Genomic DNA, 19197 nt, shown 5'->3' on the forward strand with positions numbered 1-19197 from the left:
AATGCTCGAAAATTTGTAATGGTCGACATTTATTTTTTTACAGGAATATAATTTTAAGCGGTATATGGATGAACTTAATCCTGGAATAGCGAACAAACATAGTGACCAATAAACCAAATGTAATTTTGACTGATGGTTTTCCAAACCTAACATGCTTCAAGATGACATAACTATGTTGCTTGAGAAAGCCAACATATTATGTTACATAAACTTATTATTATTAATACTATTTTTGTATTTTTCTGAGACTAAAATTTCAACAGCCTTACCTCCAAGAGAAGCTTACGAACTACTAGTTAAATCTTGACTTAAGAACAGGTGGTGCAACTATATATATATATTAATTTATTTTTATTATAAATTGTCCTCCCTGCTCAGGAGGGGTGATGTAAATCACAAAAAAAACTGAAAAAGAACTCCTAAGAGAGAAGAGCGCTTGTGAAATGATGTTATAAGCAGAGACTACTGTGGGGAGTGTGGGTGCCCTCAAGCACTCTCAGAGCTGTAACTAGTTTGCCACACCCCTCAGAGATGAAGGTCAGCTTCACCTGCAGGGCCTCTAGCTTGTCATCTGTATCAAGCAGTTCTAGGATGTTTCTAACTGCCTGAGCGGAGGAATTCTCAGCCATAAAAAACTCCTTGTAGAGATGGACATGGTCAGCATGGTACTGAACTGATTGGAACCAGCTATTCCATCTTGTATTTTCTGGCTCAGGAGATACCTTGTGCTTCACAGCCTCCTTTATTGTCAACAGTCATCTCCTCTTTCTTGCCGGTTTTTTGAAGAAAGCAGATTTCACTCACATCACTAAAACTGTGACCTCGCTGAAGTAATTGTAGTGTTGCCAGGTCTCTCCCACCAAATTGATGACATGGCACAAGCAGGTTGCATGCACACTGTTAGGCATTAGACCCTTCAATACATCTTTGTAGGCTTTAAGACAATATGATGCATTGTCATTTACCACAGCCAGAATGTCATTTAAGTTCATCTGACTGTTGTGGAGAGACTGCAGCACTGCCTGAGAAAATGATGAATAGTTGCAGCTCTCCATGAAGATCACATCAGTTAGAAAGTATTTTCCTTCATTACCTGTTGAATTAAATAAAAAACAAATTGGAAAAATACTTAATACTTCTTCCAAATAGACTAATGTGCCTTAGGTGTTAATATTAGAAATGTACATGAATTATAATGAGCTAAATCAAAGTTATAGAATACCTAGCATTGTTAAACCTACAATCGATTTACTACAATAAAAGCCAATGCTAATTTAATAAACACTCACCTATTACAATGTTGAGGACACTCCGATCTCGGTTGTCTGAAGTTTCATCGACAACAATGAAGATTTTCTTTCCGCGGATCTCTTGCATGACTTTTTGCATGTGTTGTTCAAAGACGCGCGGCAGGTGAATCTGTCTCAGGCTACTTTCGTTTTCTGGTAGTGCGCCTCCCTGTTTGCAATGCTTCAAAAGAAAGGGACGCATCTTCCTCATTTTCTCAAGCGGTATGTCCGTCTCTGCACACATTGCAACAAAATCCTTGAGATGGACTCTCGATTTTAGATGGTCATTGCAGGTATCTCTACGAGTCCAGTCAATAGTGTGTTGGCAAAACTTACAGAAAAGCTGTTGGCCAGACTCCTAGTAGTCACTGGGATATTGTTCCGCCCGGTACTTGGCAGATAATTGTGTGTTTCTTGATGTTTTAGATGCCAGTTGTTTTACCGGAGGCAAGTCGTTTAGACATGTTTCTTATCAATGATGGCAGTTCACGTGTGAACATGAATATTCGAGACATGGTTAATGTATTAAGGCACCTTTCTCCTAGGGTTGGGCGATGTCCCCTAAATTGGCAGTTGACGATGTTGACAGTAAAACATCGCGATGGACGATGATATCGTCGGTGGGGGGTGGCGGTTTAATATAATTTCATATAATTTTCAAAAATGATATGAAAAATTATAATTTCGTTATTTTACTAACCCAACTAATGACTCGTCGGCGCTTTATCAGTAGGTTGCACGACACGTGAAGCATTTTTTTTTTTTAACTTTCACTTAAGAAGAGTTGTGCACTTTTTATTTTAATATATCTCTTTACATAAATACTATTTTCCACTTAAAAACAATAATTTCGTTATTTTACTCAATGAGCAAAAGGTCGAGGCAGAAATGACTACCTGCAGGAAATGGCCATTGATGGGGAAGAGGACCCGCTGACTTGGTGGAAAACGAACGACAAAAGGTTTCCGTTCATGGCAAGATTAGCACGGAAATATCTGTGCATGTGTGCTACCAGTACTCCATCAGAGCGGGTCTTCAGCACAGCGGGTAGTGTAGTTACTCCAATCCGCAGCTTATTAAAACCAGATAAAGTGAATATGTTGGTATTTCTGGCCAGAAACATCGAAATTTAAACATGGTCTATGGTGAAAGATAGTAGACTTCTTTACGCATTTTTCTCCATCCGTTGCGGAGCTATTCGATTTTGCATATTATTTTTTAAACGTTCATTTGTGTAGTTCATATGACCACTTTACAATATTTCAATAACATAATTTATTTTGTAGCCTGTGCTGAAGTTAATTGTGCTGCTAATTATAAGTGAAATGTTAATGCCGAGTTTCGGTCTGAGTGTTGTTCCGTTTTCTTGTTTTATTTGTTGTTCTTCTATGTTTTAATAAATGTGTGTTATTCATATTCACCTTGTTTCTTTCATTTGATTTGACATTATGGATTGATGGCCAAGGAAATGTTTCTTTAAAAGTATTAACCAGACAAAAGTTATTTGACGTTCGCTGGTCTGGGTTTATCTTAAACTGCCGCTTCAGTGTAAAGAGCTATGTGACAATGAGCAAGATTTTCTGAGACACAACTACTAATAATTAATTAATAAAGTCTATTTTCTAGTAGCCTACAACATAAAATAGTTTAATCTAAATGTACAGTGTAAGACATGTAAAAAAAAAGACAAGAAGCTAACAATGTCAAGATCAATATTTGTGTAGCCTGCCTGACACGGTATTTTCACAGACTAACACGTCACGTCTCTGGCATATACATATATGCATTAGTTATATTCTCAATTTAATTTACAGAGCAATCCCTGCAAAGTTTTTAGGTTAACTATAGAAGAGACTTGGATTAGTGAGTCACACTAGCAAGACTCGCAAAAGGGGGCGTGGCATCACGATGGTGGCTCGACATCGTGATGTTGGTCAGCCATCACAACCCTACTTTCTCCTTATCATTAAATGCATGCAGGACTTAAACATTTTAAAGTCCTTTATACTGTTGCACGAATTCTGTTGCTTATATGAATTTAAACCATCAGCTTTGTACACAGCCAGGGTAAACTGCACCTTATCTCTGTGTTTGGAAGCGTTTTGTGAATCAGATGCTGTTTTCTGTAGTCCTTCAAATAAACGCACTGCACCTGTGAGACGCAGATTCCCTGAGCTTGTCCCAACAGTCACTTGCTCGCTCTGCTGTTGTCCAACACTCGTTTGGCCAAACAAATGTTATTTCACATAAGGCTGACATTTATGTGGATTTATAATAGAGACCCCTGGGCAACTGCCCAATCAGCCCGGTGGTTAATCCGTCCCTGCCAGTTCTCATATTCTGCAAATAAATGCTCTAAATGACAATATTTTTATTTAGAATTTGGGAGAAATGTTATCAGTAATTTATAGAATAAAACAGACATTTTCATTACTGAAACAAATACCTATAAATGGTAAATCCAGAGAAACTGGTAATTTTTGCTGTGATCTCTTAATTTTTAACTGTATGATTTCCTTAAAGATGCTGGATATCTCAGCTGAAGAAAGAGGTGACGTCACTGAAGTCAAAACTGATGGAGAGAGACGACAGGTTACAGGTTAAACATTCATTTCATCCTTAAAGTTGAGATTGTAATTTTTTAAATGATGTGATGAACGGTACAGATGTGATTGTGTTGTGTTTGTCAGGAGCTGGAAAAGGTTTCCTGTCAATCTTCAGTGTGTGTGACTGATGGGACCTCCACAGAATGTCAGGATTCAGTGTGGAGCGGCAGAGATCAGTCCACACCACAGCGACTGCTGGACAAACTCTCTGAACAGAGATCCAGAGACACACAGGACTCACAGCTCACTTTACTCTGTTCTACAGCCGGTAATCAGGGTGATCAAACCTCCACAGAGTCTCTGACTTCTGTCTGTAACACTGGAGAACAGCAGATGCTGCAGATACCAGTGAAGACTGAAGTGAAGCTGGAGGAGATAAAATACGAAAACACAGCAGAGGAACAACAGAGAGAAGATGATGATGATGATCAAACCTCCTCAGAGTCTCTGGCTTCTGTCTGTAAAGTTGAGGAACAGCAGATACCTGTGAAGATTGAAGTGAAGCTGGAGGAGATAAATGAAGAAAACACAGCAGAGGAACAACAAAGAGAAGGAGAAGATGATGATCAAACCTCCACAGAGTCTCTGACTTCTGTCTGTAACGCTGGAAAACAGCAGATGCTGCAGATACCATTGAAGATGAAGATGTGTTCAGTGAAGCTGCTGGACTGCAGGAACCTGATGAAGATGAGAGGAGAATCCACAGCAGTGAAACAACAGAGCGATGATGATTTTATTCCTTTTGGTATGTTTCTTATTATATTGTGTGATCTAGTTGCATTCAGATTTCAAAGGGAAAGTCTCTGATTTCAGGATGGAATACATCAGTCATTAATCAGTTTAGTACAGCATAATTAAAAAGTGCAGAAACAAAAGAAAAAGAAAATGCTAAAAACTGTTGCACCATGTCTTTTAATTAGGGGGCCAAGCACCAAAGGTGCTCTAATCCTAATGTTTTTGTACTGATTTTTTCTTATTCTGTTTTCTGCCTTAAAAGTGTTTTTTCAGCAAAAACCATAAGTCCTAGATACAACAAACTTATGGGGCTTTTCCACTGCCCAGTACAACTAGACTCTGCTCGCTTTTTGGGGAGTTTTCCACTGTGGATAGTACCTGGTACCGGATACTTTTTTTAGTACCACCTCGGTCGAGGTTCCAAGCGAGCCGTGCCGATTCTACATGTGATGTCAAAACCCTGCAGATCACTGATTGGTCAGAGAGAATCGTCACTACAAGTGTCACTGGATTTGCTACACGGGACATCATCCTGCTAGTTTTAAAGTTGGCTACAGCGATAGCAGTATCATTTGTTCACTCGACTTTCAAATTGTAAAAAGAAATGGCTGTGCGCAAAACCACGTTGTGTTCAATAAATGAGGTGCAGACATTCCTCTCATTAGCGACAAACGAAACGACACAAAATGGAAAGTCTTTCAGGAAGTGTCTCAGCTGTTGGCCACACACGGCTACCACCAGACCTACCAACAGTTAGGGAAAATAAAAAATCATAAATGTGACTACAGAACCATCAAGGAAAAGTGGAAGTGGCTCGACCACATTGATGCTATCTAGCGAGCAATGGGAGGAAGAGTACCTCAGAGGTCATCAGACAATTCCTTTGACTCCATGGCTCGGTTTGTGCTCTGACATGCACTGTTAACTGTGGGACCTTATATAGACAGGTGTGTGCCTTTCCAGATCATGTCCAATCAACTGCACGTGAGCTCAATTTTAAGTGTCTTGGCAAAGATTTGGAATACTTGTGTACATGATTTTTTTTTAAAGCGCATAACTGTTAATTAGAAGGTTGCTGGTTCAATCCCCACCGTCACCACCATTGTGTCCTTGAGCAAGGCACTTAAATCCAGGTTGCTCTGGGGGGATTGTCCCTGTATTAAGTGCACTTTGGATAAAAGCTTCTGCCAAATGCATAAATGTAAATGATTGGCCACACTGTGTGCAGGTGCCCTTTATAGCTGGGGGAAAAATAATCAATGTTATTCAGCTTTGGGGCAACATAGGTTAATAGCAAATAGTAACTACTAATAAAATACTAGAGAGATAACTAATAACAAAGCATGTAATCTACAGTTTTCATTTGCATAGCATGTCATGTAAAACTCAAACACATGTATTGAGACAAATATTATACAAATTATACTTCGTCTAATTCATGGAATAGAAAATTGCAATTCTTATTAAAAATATTTTACAATATTTAATTTGCTGCTTTCATGAAGAATAATTCTGTTCACCTTTTCTTTCATTTTTATTGCCAGGAGAATATAACATACTATACGATAACATCCATTTATTCACATTTGATAATCCTGTTTGAAAATAGAAAATATGGGCTAGTCCATCGGCACATTTCAAGAAATCAAAGGTTTCGAGTCTTGACAGGTTTTGGTTTTTACAACCAGTGTAGGAGGTAATGCGCTAAAAGTAACATGTGTCACGTAATCAGATTACTTTTTCAAGTAACGCAATATTTGTTATTTTAGACCATAATATCGGAGTTACTTTAAAAAAAAAAAAATAACCCGTTGCTTTTGTACACCTCTACAGTTCCTGTGTTGCAAGAAATCAGGAGTACAAATGTGCAAAAAATCAGTAAACGCATTTAAGCGGAGGGATTATAAGACTAGTCTTCCACTGTCCACAACATGATACACAGGTGAAATACTCGCTCAGTTCATTGACTTGTGCAGCCGACCTGCTCTGTGAGACACCTCCCCGTAAGTAGGAGAATAGGATGAGAAAAGCTGACTCTGGATCAGTGGCTCAGAGCAACGTTCTACATCTATTGTGTACGCAGAGAAGACGTCTTCATTTCTAAAAAGATACAACAATTTTGTTTTATAATAAACATGTAGTTTGATTCATGAAAAAAAACATTTTATGACATTTTGGTAGCAATAAAAATTATTTCATTCAAGTTGTATCAACTTGCACCTTTCAAGTTGTGGAGTCTGTACTCACCGTGTATCAACTCAAAACAAGCGTGCACTGAGAAAAATAATTTATTCATCAGACTATACTGGAAGCACTGTGTGTTTTGCGCTGTAGTTTCAACAGAGCTGGCTCATAAGAATCATTCATTTGTGTTCAACATCATGTTGTCTTTCTGTGACTGAGGCTAATTCAATCTAAACCATAATCATGAAATGCAGTTACTGTATTAAATTAAATTGGTGTCTTAAAAACATGTCTTTAACATTTGTCCCTCTTATTGTGTTTTAGACCTGATGAAGGTGAATGAGGATATTCAAGATCTGAATGAAGTGGATGAGAAATTTCAGAAAGTTCATATTTTCAAAACTGGAGAAAATTATTTGAGTTGTTCAAAGACTAAAAAGAATTGTCCATCAAAAAAGTCTCGAAGAACTGCCAAAAATACTTTCACTTGCTCTCGGTGTGGAAAACATTTTACATATAAATTTCATCTTAAAACACACATGAGAGTTCACACAGGAGAGAGCCCTTACACATGCCATCAGTGTGGAAAAAGTTTAACATCTGTAGGCCATTTTAAAGATCATCTCCACTGTCACTCTGGGGAAAGGCCATTTGAATGTGATCAGTGTGGTATAACATTTGTTGTGGATACAAACTTAAGAAAACACCTGAAAAATCACACAAATGAGAAGTCTTACAAGTGCTCACACTGTGGAAAGAGTTTCACTCGATCACATGACCTGAAAATACACGAGAGAATTCACACTGGAGAAAAACCTTACAAGTGCTCACACTGTGGAAAGAGTTTCACTCGATCACATGTCCTGAAAATACACGAGAGAATTCACACTGAAGAAAAACCGTACAAGTGCTCACATTGTGGAAAGAGTTTCTCTCAGTCACAACACCTGAAAAAACATGAGAGAATTCACACTGGAGAAAAACCTTACACGTGCTCACACTGTGGAAAGAGTTTCACTCGATCACATGTCCTGAAAATACACGAGAGAATTCACACTGGAGAAAAACCTTACAAGTGCTCACAATGTGGAAAGAGTTTCTCTCAGTCACAACACCTGAAAAAACATGAGAGAATTCACACTGGAGAAAAACCTTACAAGTGCTCACACTGTGGAAAGAGTTTCACTCGATCACATGACCTGAAAATACACGAGAGAATTCACACTGGAGAAAAACCTTACAAGTGCTCACACTGTGGAAAGAGTTTCACTCGATCACATGTCCTGAAAATACACGAGAGAATTCACACTGGAGAAAAACCTTACAAGCGCTCACACTGGAAAAACATTGATGTACTTGGCAGACGCTTTTATCCAAAGTGACTTACAGTGCACACAGTGGTGGTGGCTGTGGGAATCAAGCCATCAACCTTCTGCTTACTATTTCTGTGCTTTAGCCCACTACGCGATCACCGCGCCACAAACCCTGAAAATACATGGTCCCCCCCATCTGCTGGCAGGTCAACCCTGTCTACCTGGATGAGGGAGGGGACAAGGGGAAGGAAACCAAGTTTGTCTCACACTTTGAAAAGACTTTCACTCAGCCACAAATCCAAAATATTTATGAGAGAATCCATACCGGAGAGAAACCATACCAATGCTCTTCATGTGGGAAGAATTTCAGCCAATTAAGTAATCTACATACACATGGAAAGATTCGCCTAAGTAGTAGAGGTCTGCAGGGGTCTTAAAATTAAACCCGTACCCGAGATGTGTGGTCCGAGCCTTCCCAGCCCGAATGCTACCGTCAGATTTTAAGCCCCGAATCCGAAATTGCTTAATATTTAATCGAGATTGTGATCTTTGAAAAATTAATTGTTCAGCTCTATTGGCATCTAATCTTGCTCATCAACAGCTCTTGGGTCCCAGTATGGTGTCCTGCATCTGCAAAACCTCTTCCCCATTTTAATGATAAGATAAATAATACAATATTTTGTTAAACTGATTATTTCAAGTGTATATTGACTTGCCTGCTGTGTGTTAACATACTTCTGATGTCATTATTAAAGCCCATCATTCATAATTTGAGGTTGTGTCTAGTGTTTGAATTGACTAAAATTAGTGTTGGGTCTCATGTACTCAGATAGGAGACAAAGGCAGGCCTACATACAGTACAGTCATAAATCCTGACTTCGGCCTGTAGGAACACTCAAAGCCTGATAACACAAAACAAAGGGAGTCCAAACAGACTACAGATCCCATCAAGACTTGCTCACTTTACACCTATGTATGTAATTGTGAAGGATTGAACTCTCAACTCATGTTAGATGAAATGCACAACAGAACACACCCTTCAACCATGACATCATCGAGAGTATAATACCTTGGAGATCTTTCTAATCTTTGCTTCCAGCGACAGTTTGCACCACGTGTAATTGCAGCCCTGCGTCTCCCTGGTGTAGACTCGTTGCCCAAGGAAGTAACGTACATACCTGAACTTTGGCCATACAATCTCCATCTCGCTGGACGAGCCAAGATTTATCTGTGTTCCAACGAGTACACTGACGGATCCGAAGGAGGCCGCTGAGCAATCCGCATCTCACCCTTTTTCCTGCAGAAATTAAGATGATTTCTCTTCCTTCAACCGAGTCGACTTCGCCGATATGTCTGCCAACCCTCAGAGAATCAGCGGCCGTACTGCCCGCCAACAGAGCAAGGAAACATCCTACCGTCATCACCCGAGCTTAACCGAGTCAAAGTGAAACGATAGAAGAAGCACACATTCTACCCGCGTCCTCACACAACACAAGTAAAAGGTTTACGTCTGGGCAGAGATGGATTATAATAGTGTTATATTGTGTATCAAGTAGGGTTGCAGTGGTATACCATGGTATGAAAATTGATGGTTTTCATACTGTGTACATTTGCTTATCTATGGGATTGAGAAAAAAATGCAACCGGACGGAGAATCTCACCTGCGCATGCGCATCTCATTTCCTCCTCGACTGCCTGTCAGACTCGTCAACTTGCAGAGCAGAAACGCACACATGCAGTGCAGAAAATGTCAGAGAGAGACGAGGTGAGGGGGTCTGACTTAAGTGAGTATGTTTCTGGGTCGTGGACAGCAGGGAAAGAACAATGCTATGGTTCTCCCATTGAAGATATTTCAGCAGCCGCCCAAGTGATACCCTGTTCAGGTCTGTAGATTTAATGATAATCTCGCAATCAGGTAAAGGATTCTCATCTGCACTTTTGCACGAGTGTAACGAGCTCGCGATCATGATCTGCTCTTCTCTCTGGCGTGCGCGTGCAACAACCGGGCTTCCTTCGATATCTCGGAGTGCAGACCTCAAAACTGATGTGACCAATTTAAATTCTAGTGAGACTTTTCTAGTTTAAAGCGTTACGGAGGAAGTCAAGTAAAATCTCTGAAACAGAAGGCACCCCTGACATGCCAAACAGCACTGAGGAGAAAAATTCAATATACATAATTATACATATACACTCACCTAAAGGATTATTAGGAACACCTATTAAATTTCTCATTAATGCAATTATCTAATCAACCAATCACATGGCATTTGCTTCAATGCATTTAGGGGTGTGGTCCTGGTCAAGACAATCTCCTGAACTCCAAACTGAATGTCAGAATGGGAAAGAAAGGTGATTTAAGCAATTTTGAGCGTGGCATGGTTGTTGGTGCCAGACGGGCCGGTCTGAGTATTTCACAATCTGCTCAGTTACTGGGATTTTCACGCACAACCATTTCTAGGGTTTACAAAGAATGGTGTGAAAAGGGAAAAACATGCCTTGTTGATGCTAGAGGTCAGAGGAGAATGGGCCGACTGATTCAAGCTGATAGAAGAGCAACTTTGACTGAAATAACCACTCGTTACAACCAAGGTATGCAGCAAAGCATTTGTGAAGCCACAACACGCACAACCTTGAGGCGGATGGGCTACAACAGCAGAAGACCCCACCGGGTACCACTCATCTCCACTACAATTTGCAAAAGCTCAAAAAAATTGGACAGTTGAAGACTGGAAAAATGTTGCCTGGTCTGATGAGTCTCGATTTCTGTTGAGACATTCAGATGGTAGAGTCAGAATTTAGCGTAAACAGAATGAGAACATGGATCCATCATGCCTTGTTACCACTGTGCAGGCTGGTGGTGGTGGTGTAATGGTGTGGGGGATGTTTTCTTGGCACACTTTAGGCCCTTAGTGCCAATTGGGCATCGTTTAAATGCCACGGCCTACCTGAGCATTGTTTCTGACCATGTCCATCCCTTTATGGCCACCATGTACCCATCCTCTGATGGCTACTTCCAGCAGGATAATGCACCATGTCACAAATCTCGAATCATTTCAAATTGGTTTCTTGAACATGACAATGAGTTCACTGTACTAAAATGGCCCCCACAGTCACCAGATCTCAACCCAATAGAGCATCTTTGGGATGTGGTGGAACGGGAGCTTCGTGCCCTGGATGTGCATCCCACAAATCTCCATCAACTGCAAGATGCTATCCTATCAATATGGGCCAACATTTCTAAAGAATGCTTTCAGCACCTTGTTGAATCAATGCCACGTAGAATTAAGGCAGTTCTGAAGGCGAAAGGGGGTAAAACACAGTATTAGTATGGTGTTCCTAATAATCCTTTAGGTGAGTGTACATCGATTTTTCATGAGTAAAAGTTATATTTTGACACAATTTTATAGTTTCATGTTAAATAAACTAAAGGTAGAATCTATTAGACCTCATTTTATATCAACTGTTTCATTTTTAGTTAAAGTTTCAAGATGAGATTCATCTAGTATATTTAGTTTTTCATAAATACCATCATTTGTTTTTATTATTACTATTATTTAAGACTAGCTACACTGACCTAACCATGGTTGTATTAGAATGAGGGCCAGTTGAATAAGTTCGTACTACCATCTAGTGGCAATGTAACTATAACATCCTTATTAGGATTTTTGATTAGGCAGTCAGTTGCTTACCTATAACTAGGACCCATTATATGCTAAGGACCCAGTAGTTATGCTGCAATTCTGTTGTACCTCATGTGCCATTGATCTTGATACTGTGGATAATCCCAGTTCATCAAAGATGTTCTTTGCTAATGTTGTTAATTGTATCATGTGTGCATGCATCAAATAAACCACACACACATATCTACATACCTTGAAACTACTTCACTGAATCTGTACATATAAACATCAGTGTGTGAAGAATAAAGAAGGTTAATTTTTCTACAAAGAGTGGTCTGTGAGTGGTGCATTGATATATCTCCTCTTCAATCGGACAGTCTCTGGTGGTTGCAAACTGATAGTAATTAGCACCTAAGTGCCTTTATAGTATAGCTCAAACGGTACACTCTTTCACATGGTCCTTCGAGCCGGATACTGCAACTTCTAGAGCTGTAATAATGTCCACAGTAAGAGAGGATATTTGTGATGCAACAGTTCGCCAACGTCGTAGAGTACACCCCTCAAGTTGCCTTGTTGATTATGAGGTTGATCATGTGCCAGTGCAAAGAACTTTACAAATACCACTAGACCACTCCGATGAGGAAGAACCAGTAATTGGGTCCACAGGAGGTGCATCACCTGATAGTGCCTATTTACCTGCCTATGGAAGGAATCTTTACCCTCTCCAAAAGTACTACATATGTGTCTGAAAGATCTTGAGGAGGAGAATAAGCAGCTAAGATGTAACATAAAACTACTCTCTGAAATGCATCCTTCATTGCCATCTCATACAATTCAATCACCAAGATGACTGATCAGTAACACTGAGGATGAAACCTCTACCTCATTGAGTTCATTGTCACACAGTAAAGGAGTAACATCTACAAGAGATCAAGGAGATCCACGTTATGACAAAATTAAGTCAGTGAGACATGGTGAGGACAAGTTACAAACAAAAAGTCAGCAGAACAGAATTGATGAGATCATTAAAGAGCTACAGAGTATGAAAGTATATCCTAAGCCTGCTAGATCAAGATCACCATCACCAGAAGGATCATCGGTTTGTCTTAAGGGTGAGCATGCAGATTATCACCATCATAATCCTAGGCAGCCTTCTAAACGTAATCACAGCCCTGAATTCAGACAACAGAATCCATTTGTGGTTCATCGCACTTGGTCCCCACTCCGTAGAGAGAACACTTACCGTGGTCCAACTCCTACTATCCCTGACTTTGTGAGAGAGGATCCATGTGAGTTTGCAAGGTTGAAAGTAGCTCTTGATAATATTCTGCCCATAGATGCTACAGAGCGGTTCAAGTTTAAAATACTTACGGACCACTTGAAGTTAGAAGAAGCATTGCTTATTGCTGATTCATATAGTAATAGCAGTTATCCATACAGCCATACAATGCAAGCTCTCACTGAACTGTATGGACAGCCCCATCAGCTCGCTCTTCAGCGCATCGCAGGGCTGATGGATGGACCTAGCGTAGAAGTGGTGACACCAGATCATTTAGGCTTTTCGCGATTGAAAGTAAGAGCTTTCTTCGAATGCTAGACCAGTTAGGAAACCACGGATATACTGAATTAAAATGGGGTTCTCATGTCTCCAGACTCCTAGCTAAACTTCCTTAAAATGTGAATCACCTTCAAACACCAATACCTACCCTACTTGATCTATCAGAGTGGTTGGAGTATGAAGTCAGAGTACAAGAGGATGGTACTCAGTTTAGCACTGATCTAAGTAGAGAGAAGCAGGGTTATCGGAGGGAACAACCGAGAGGACAGAAAGTTCCTTATAAGTCTACTGCTGTCTTTCATGGAAGTGAACAAAGGCAAATTGTCAAAACTGAGCAGTCTCACCACAATGTGGTTTCTGAAACAAAACCTCAAGAGAAGCCAAATAAATTGTGTCCATTCTGTAACACAACACAACACTATCTTAATCAATGTTCTAATTTCAAGTTACTGAACAAAGAGCAGATTGATACTTGGATTACTTCCAATCAGAGATGTTGGAAATGTGGACGTGATCACCAGGTGGGCCAGTGTACTCTCAAAGCTAAATGCAAGAAATATCAAAGGAGACATTTAGAGCTCCTGCATGATGTCAATACAGGAAAGAGTGCCAATGCCACAAAACCCTATCCATTCCGTCAGTACTTCAGTTGAAACCCTGTATGTTGATCGACCAACAGGCAGCAGCAAAGTCTTGCTAAAATTGAGTAGAGTCATCTTGCGAAACGGAGATCTCTCACTAGACACTTATGCTCTGTTAGATGATGGTTCAGAACGCACTATACTTCTCAAGAAGCAGCTCAGTATCTTAATCTACAAGGCAGTCCTGAAGACTTGTCTCTCCAGCACAGTGCGTCAGGATATCCGCGATCATCCATGGCTTCTCAGTATCCTTTTCTGTGTCTCCTGCCACACAACCAAATCGAAGTTTTAACATCAGACAGGCCTTCACAGCTGATGAGTTGGGATTGTCACCTCATACATACCCAGTCAAAACTCTCCAAAAGAGATATTGTCATCTCAGAGACTTGCCTCTTCAGTCAATTGAACAAGCAAGGCCACTACTGCTCATTGGGTCAGACTACACTCATTTAATAACACCAATTGAACCAGTTTGCTTGGGTCCCTATGGCAGTCCAGCGGCAGTAAAGACTCGTTTAGGGTGGACACTTCAATGTCCATCAAAGAACCTTGAACACAGTCTACACACACAGCATTGCCTGTTCACCTCCGTTAAGCCTTTGTCTAACGAGCTTTTCAGTCATGTCGTGAAACTGTGGCAGATAGACACACTGCCATTCAGAAATGAAAAGCTTATAACAAGGTCAAAGCAAGATGCAGAGGCTATGCGCATACTAGAATAAAAAACAGTCAGGATTGAAGTGAAAGGTGTTCAAAGATATGCCACTCCCCTTTTGTGGAAAACCAGTCTTCCTCCTTTAGCAGCTCCATGGGAAGCAGTACTGCCTCATCTTCGGAAGACCGAGAAACAGTTGTCACACAACTCTGAAAAGTCTCAGGTATACAATGCTGAAATAAGCAAATTATTGGATGCAGGCTATGTAATGAAAATCCCACAATCAACAGCTGCAGAAAACCAAGGGTGGTACATTCCACACCACATGGTCCACCATAATGGGAAGAACAGGATTGTTTTCAACTGCTCCTTCAATTACAAGGGTATAAACTTGAATGAACACCTTCTTCCTGGACCTACATTAGGGGCAACACTGCTGGGAGTACTTCTTCGCTTTGAGTACGCTGTAGCCATTAGCAGCTGATAATAAAGGGATGTTTCATCAAGTCCGTCTCCTGTCAGAGGACCAAACATTCCTGAGATTTCTCTGGTGAGACTTGAACATCAACAACCCACCTGATGTGTACCAGTGGTTAGTGTTACCTTTTGGAACCACCTGCAGCCTGTGCTGCGCCAGGTTTGCTCTACAAAAGCATGTTGCAGACCATAACCAACCTGATAGCGATATTTGTGCATCAATAGAGCGCTGCTTTTATGTGGATAATTGGTTACAAAGTATCCCTTCCCTTGATACTGCCAGGAAATTAGTAGATGACATGCGACACATGCTTGGTGATGGTGGATTTGAACTGCGCCAGTGGGCTAGCAACACTCCTCAACTGATAAATCACCTGCCACAGGAGATTAGATCAGAAAGCTGTGAGCTTTGGTTTAGTCTGGACAGATCAGATCCTCAAGAGCATACACTGGGACTTAGATGGATGTGCAGATCTGACACGCTTGGCTACAAACACGGTCACATAGAAAAAGCTGAACCCTACAAAAAAAAGCTGTTACACTACAAAAATAGATCCACTAGTCAGCTCAAGAAGCGTTCATGTCTTTAGTGATGCCTCTGAGCGAGCATATGGCGCTGTGGCCTATCTTCGCACTGAGGATGCTCAAGGAAAAATTGAAGTGGCATTCTTGGCAGCTAGATCAAGGGTAGCTCCTAGAAAGCAACAGACAATACCAAGACTTGAACTTTGTGCAGCTCTAACTGGAGCTCAACTAGCAGCTATCCTGAAAAAAGAGCTTACCTTGGAAATCAGCAGTTTCAATTACTGGGCTGATTCCACTACTGTTCTGCACTGACTTCAATCAGACTCATTCTACTTTAAGGTGTTTTTGTAGGAACCAGAGTTGCAGAGATCCAGGAGCTTACTGACTCCCAAGCATGGTCTTATGTGAACACGCAAGAAAACCCCCCGATGACATAACTCGTGGCATGTCGTTGTCACAGCTTGCAGAACATAACCGCTGGACAAACGGTCCTGCCTTTCTGTGGAAACCTAAAATCTTCTTGGCCTAAATTACCTAAAATAGAGCCAGTAGATTATACAGAGGAACTGCTTAAGTCTACATCTTTTCACCTCCTAATAACTTCCAATGATCAGTAGCCAATTAATGCTACTCAATTCAAAACATTCCAAGAGCTTGTGCAAGCAACTGTCCAATCTCTTCACGGGGCGGCCAGTGCTACTAGCCCTCCCTTGGCTGACTCATACAGGAAAGCTGAACTAAAAATCCTAAAATATTCACAAATGGAGAGCTTCCCTGATGATTACAAACAGCTTCAAGCAGGGAAATCAGTTTTTTCGAGCAGTCGCTTAATGACACTGTCCCCTGAGTTTAATTCTGACACTCACCTGATTAGAGTAGGTGGGCGACTTCGAAGGTGTAATCAGCTAAGCTCTGATATTCTTCATCCAATTGTCCTAGACCCAGTTCATCCAGTAACTAAATTACTAATTAGGCAATATGATGCACATCTACACCACCCTGGTTCAGAGTATGTATTCGCTGAAATCAGAAGGCGTTTCTGGATTCTGAGAGGACGGCAAGCTGTTCGTTCTATTAAAAAGCAATGCATTGAGTGTCGTAGATGGCGTGGCAGTCCAGATACCCCAAAGATGGCAGACTTACCCCTTCCAGTCTACTGACTCTTCCAACCTGCCTTTTACTCCACAGGCATGGATTGTTTCGGCCCATTCACTGTCAAAATAGGTAGACAGAATGAAAAATGTTGGGGCATCATTTGTAAGTGTTTGACTACTAAAGCAGTTTACATTGACCTTCTGACTCAGGCTGATTCAGACTCTTTCCTTATGTCCCTCCGACGATTTATTGCTCGGAGAGGGAAACCTCATGAGTTACACTCTGACCAAGGAACCAATTTCAAGGGTGGAGACAGTGAGCTTATAGAAGCTTGGAAAAATCAGTAACCCCTACTTGCAAGCAAAGCTTGCCAAACACCAGATTGAGTTCCATTTACAATCCTCCTAGTTCTCCTCACTTTGGTGGATCCTGGGAGAGAGAAATCCACTCTGTTAAAACATCTCTGTATGCCACCATTGGTGCCCAAACGGTCACAGAAGAGGTGCTCAGGACTGTTTTAATTGAAATAGAAGGAATCATAAACTCAAAGCCACTGGGATACGTATCTTCAGATGTAGCAGATCCAGACACAGTAACCCCTAACTCTCTAATAATGGGTCGGCTGGACTCTGCATTGCCACAGATAGTTTATCCTGAATCTGAACTGCTTAGCCGAAAAAGATGGAGGCACAGTCAAGTAATAGCAGATCAGTTCTGGAAACACTTTCTTCGTAACTACTTGCCTGCACTTCATTCCCGACAGAAATGGCAACAAGAAAAGGAAAACCTGGAAGTTGGTACAGTGGTATTGATTGCTGATCCACAATTCCCAAGAGCGCTCTGGCCTGTTGGGACTGTTAAAGCTGTTAAAGTCGGAGCTGACAAAAAAGTCAGAGTAGCAGAAATTCAAGTCAAAGAAAGAACTTACACCAGGCTTGTCGCTCGACTTATTAAACTCCCATTACTTCCAGAGTAATTTTACTGTGCTGGCCCTAAGCAGGGGCGTTGCACCCGTGGGGGATGTGGGTGTTTTAACACCCACACTTTTCCCGATGAGAGGGTTCAACACCCACACTTTTTCTGCAGTTTTGCACAAACGCCTTACTACAGCCGCTCCTCCGTGTCTCTGGCCGCTCTGTGTCTGCGCTCGCTGCGGCTGCCTCCACTCCCCCTCCCTCTCAAACATGACACCGGCTTTGAGTGTGACCGGCTGATGATTGGCTGTTCTACCTTAAGTCCCGCCTCTCTTGGTGTGTTAGATTTATCGGTTAGCTTCGTGCTGAGGAGGCGGGAACTTATGCTTATGGTTATTTGCATCTCCCTTTTCCAGGTACTTTGAATGAGTGTTTATGCTTTCGAGGTTTTTAAATAAGCTTGATATGTGTTTGGGAAGATGTTCTGTTTATGTTTTGTTGACATGTCGAGTGTTTTCGGTATTATATGTATTTTTTTAGACTAATGCTAATTGGGATATTGTTCAGCAAATGTACTTTAAGTGTATGTCTAAAAGTGGGTACTTTTACTCTCACACAAGTACATTTCTAATACATCTTTACAATGTGTGGCGTTACTGTCATTACATTATTGGGTTTAATTTGAATTAATGTGTAATTTATTGAGAGATTATTGAATGGGACTTTTATGAGAGCGGAAGTTTACAGCTGAGCGTGATGAGACTGTCAAGGTGCAGAAACGTCAATAAATAAATCTTCCTTCTGTTTGTCATTTTTAATATATACTGTGTGTTAATATAAAGAGTAAACAAGTTTGATCAAATAAAGAGTACATTTTAAAATGTATCTGTATGTTTTGTCTATATGTAAAATTAATCAAGTAATGATTTGTCAAAAAGTAATTTACTACATTCAGAATCAAATAAAACATTGCAAGAGTGAAGGAAGCAGTGAACTCCCAGCTCATACGTCTTCCCTGTGGTGGATTGTGGGAAATTAACCTTCATCGAGTGTACTTGAAATGTACACTCGAAATTCGAAATAGTGCACTATATAGTGGATAGGGGGTGGTTTCAGACACAGCGAGTGTTCCACAATCAGGGTTGGTGCCCTACGTAGGTTGTGTACTCTGCATTTAGAGAGCGGCAGTACTGCTGTACAAAACTAATTATCTAAATACTGTAACTACACTGAAATAAGAATCCACACAGGACTTTAAAAGCTATGAAATAGCGAAAGAAGGCATTATATTTCAGCATTATATATAATGTCCTTGTGGGACATTTTCATGTTTTCACTGTAATAATTATTAGAAATGTTTCCAAACCTCTCTTCCTATTGACACCAGATCTGACAAGAGACCTTAATGGGATAGTTCATCCAAAAATTACAATTCTCATTATTTACTCACCCTCATGCATCCCCAGAGGTGAATGAATTTCTCAGCTCTGTAGGTCCAGTACAATGCAAGTGAATGGGTGGCAACATTTTAAAGCTAAACAAACAAACATAAATCAGCATAAAAGTAATCCATAAGACTCTAGTG

At 40.7% G+C, this 19197-nt stretch overlaps 2 protein-coding genes across 2 annotated transcripts in view; one reads left to right on the forward strand and one right to left on the reverse strand.

Moving 5' to 3' along the window:
• LOC127618950 (uncharacterized) overlaps positions 1 to 19197 on the reverse strand; it is a 435826-nt gene that overhangs the window by 92119 nt on the left and 324510 nt on the right.
• The window catches only part of LOC127618908 (zinc finger protein 845-like), a 58570-nt gene that overhangs the window by 14058 nt on the left and 25315 nt on the right, over positions 1 to 19197 (forward strand). Inside the window, exons 4-5 of the mRNA XM_052091609.1 lie at positions 7329 to 8192; positions 17785 to 17965. Coding sequence (XP_051947569.1) covers positions 7329 to 8192; positions 17785 to 17965 — 1045 coding nt within the window. The remainder of the gene's footprint in view (positions 1 to 7328; positions 8193 to 17784; positions 17966 to 19197) is intronic.

This window comes from Xyrauchen texanus, chromosome 25 (assembly GCF_025860055.1).
Source record: "Xyrauchen texanus isolate HMW12.3.18 chromosome 25, RBS_HiC_50CHRs, whole genome shotgun sequence".
NCBI lineage: Eukaryota > Metazoa > Chordata > Actinopteri > Cypriniformes > Catostomidae > Xyrauchen > Xyrauchen texanus.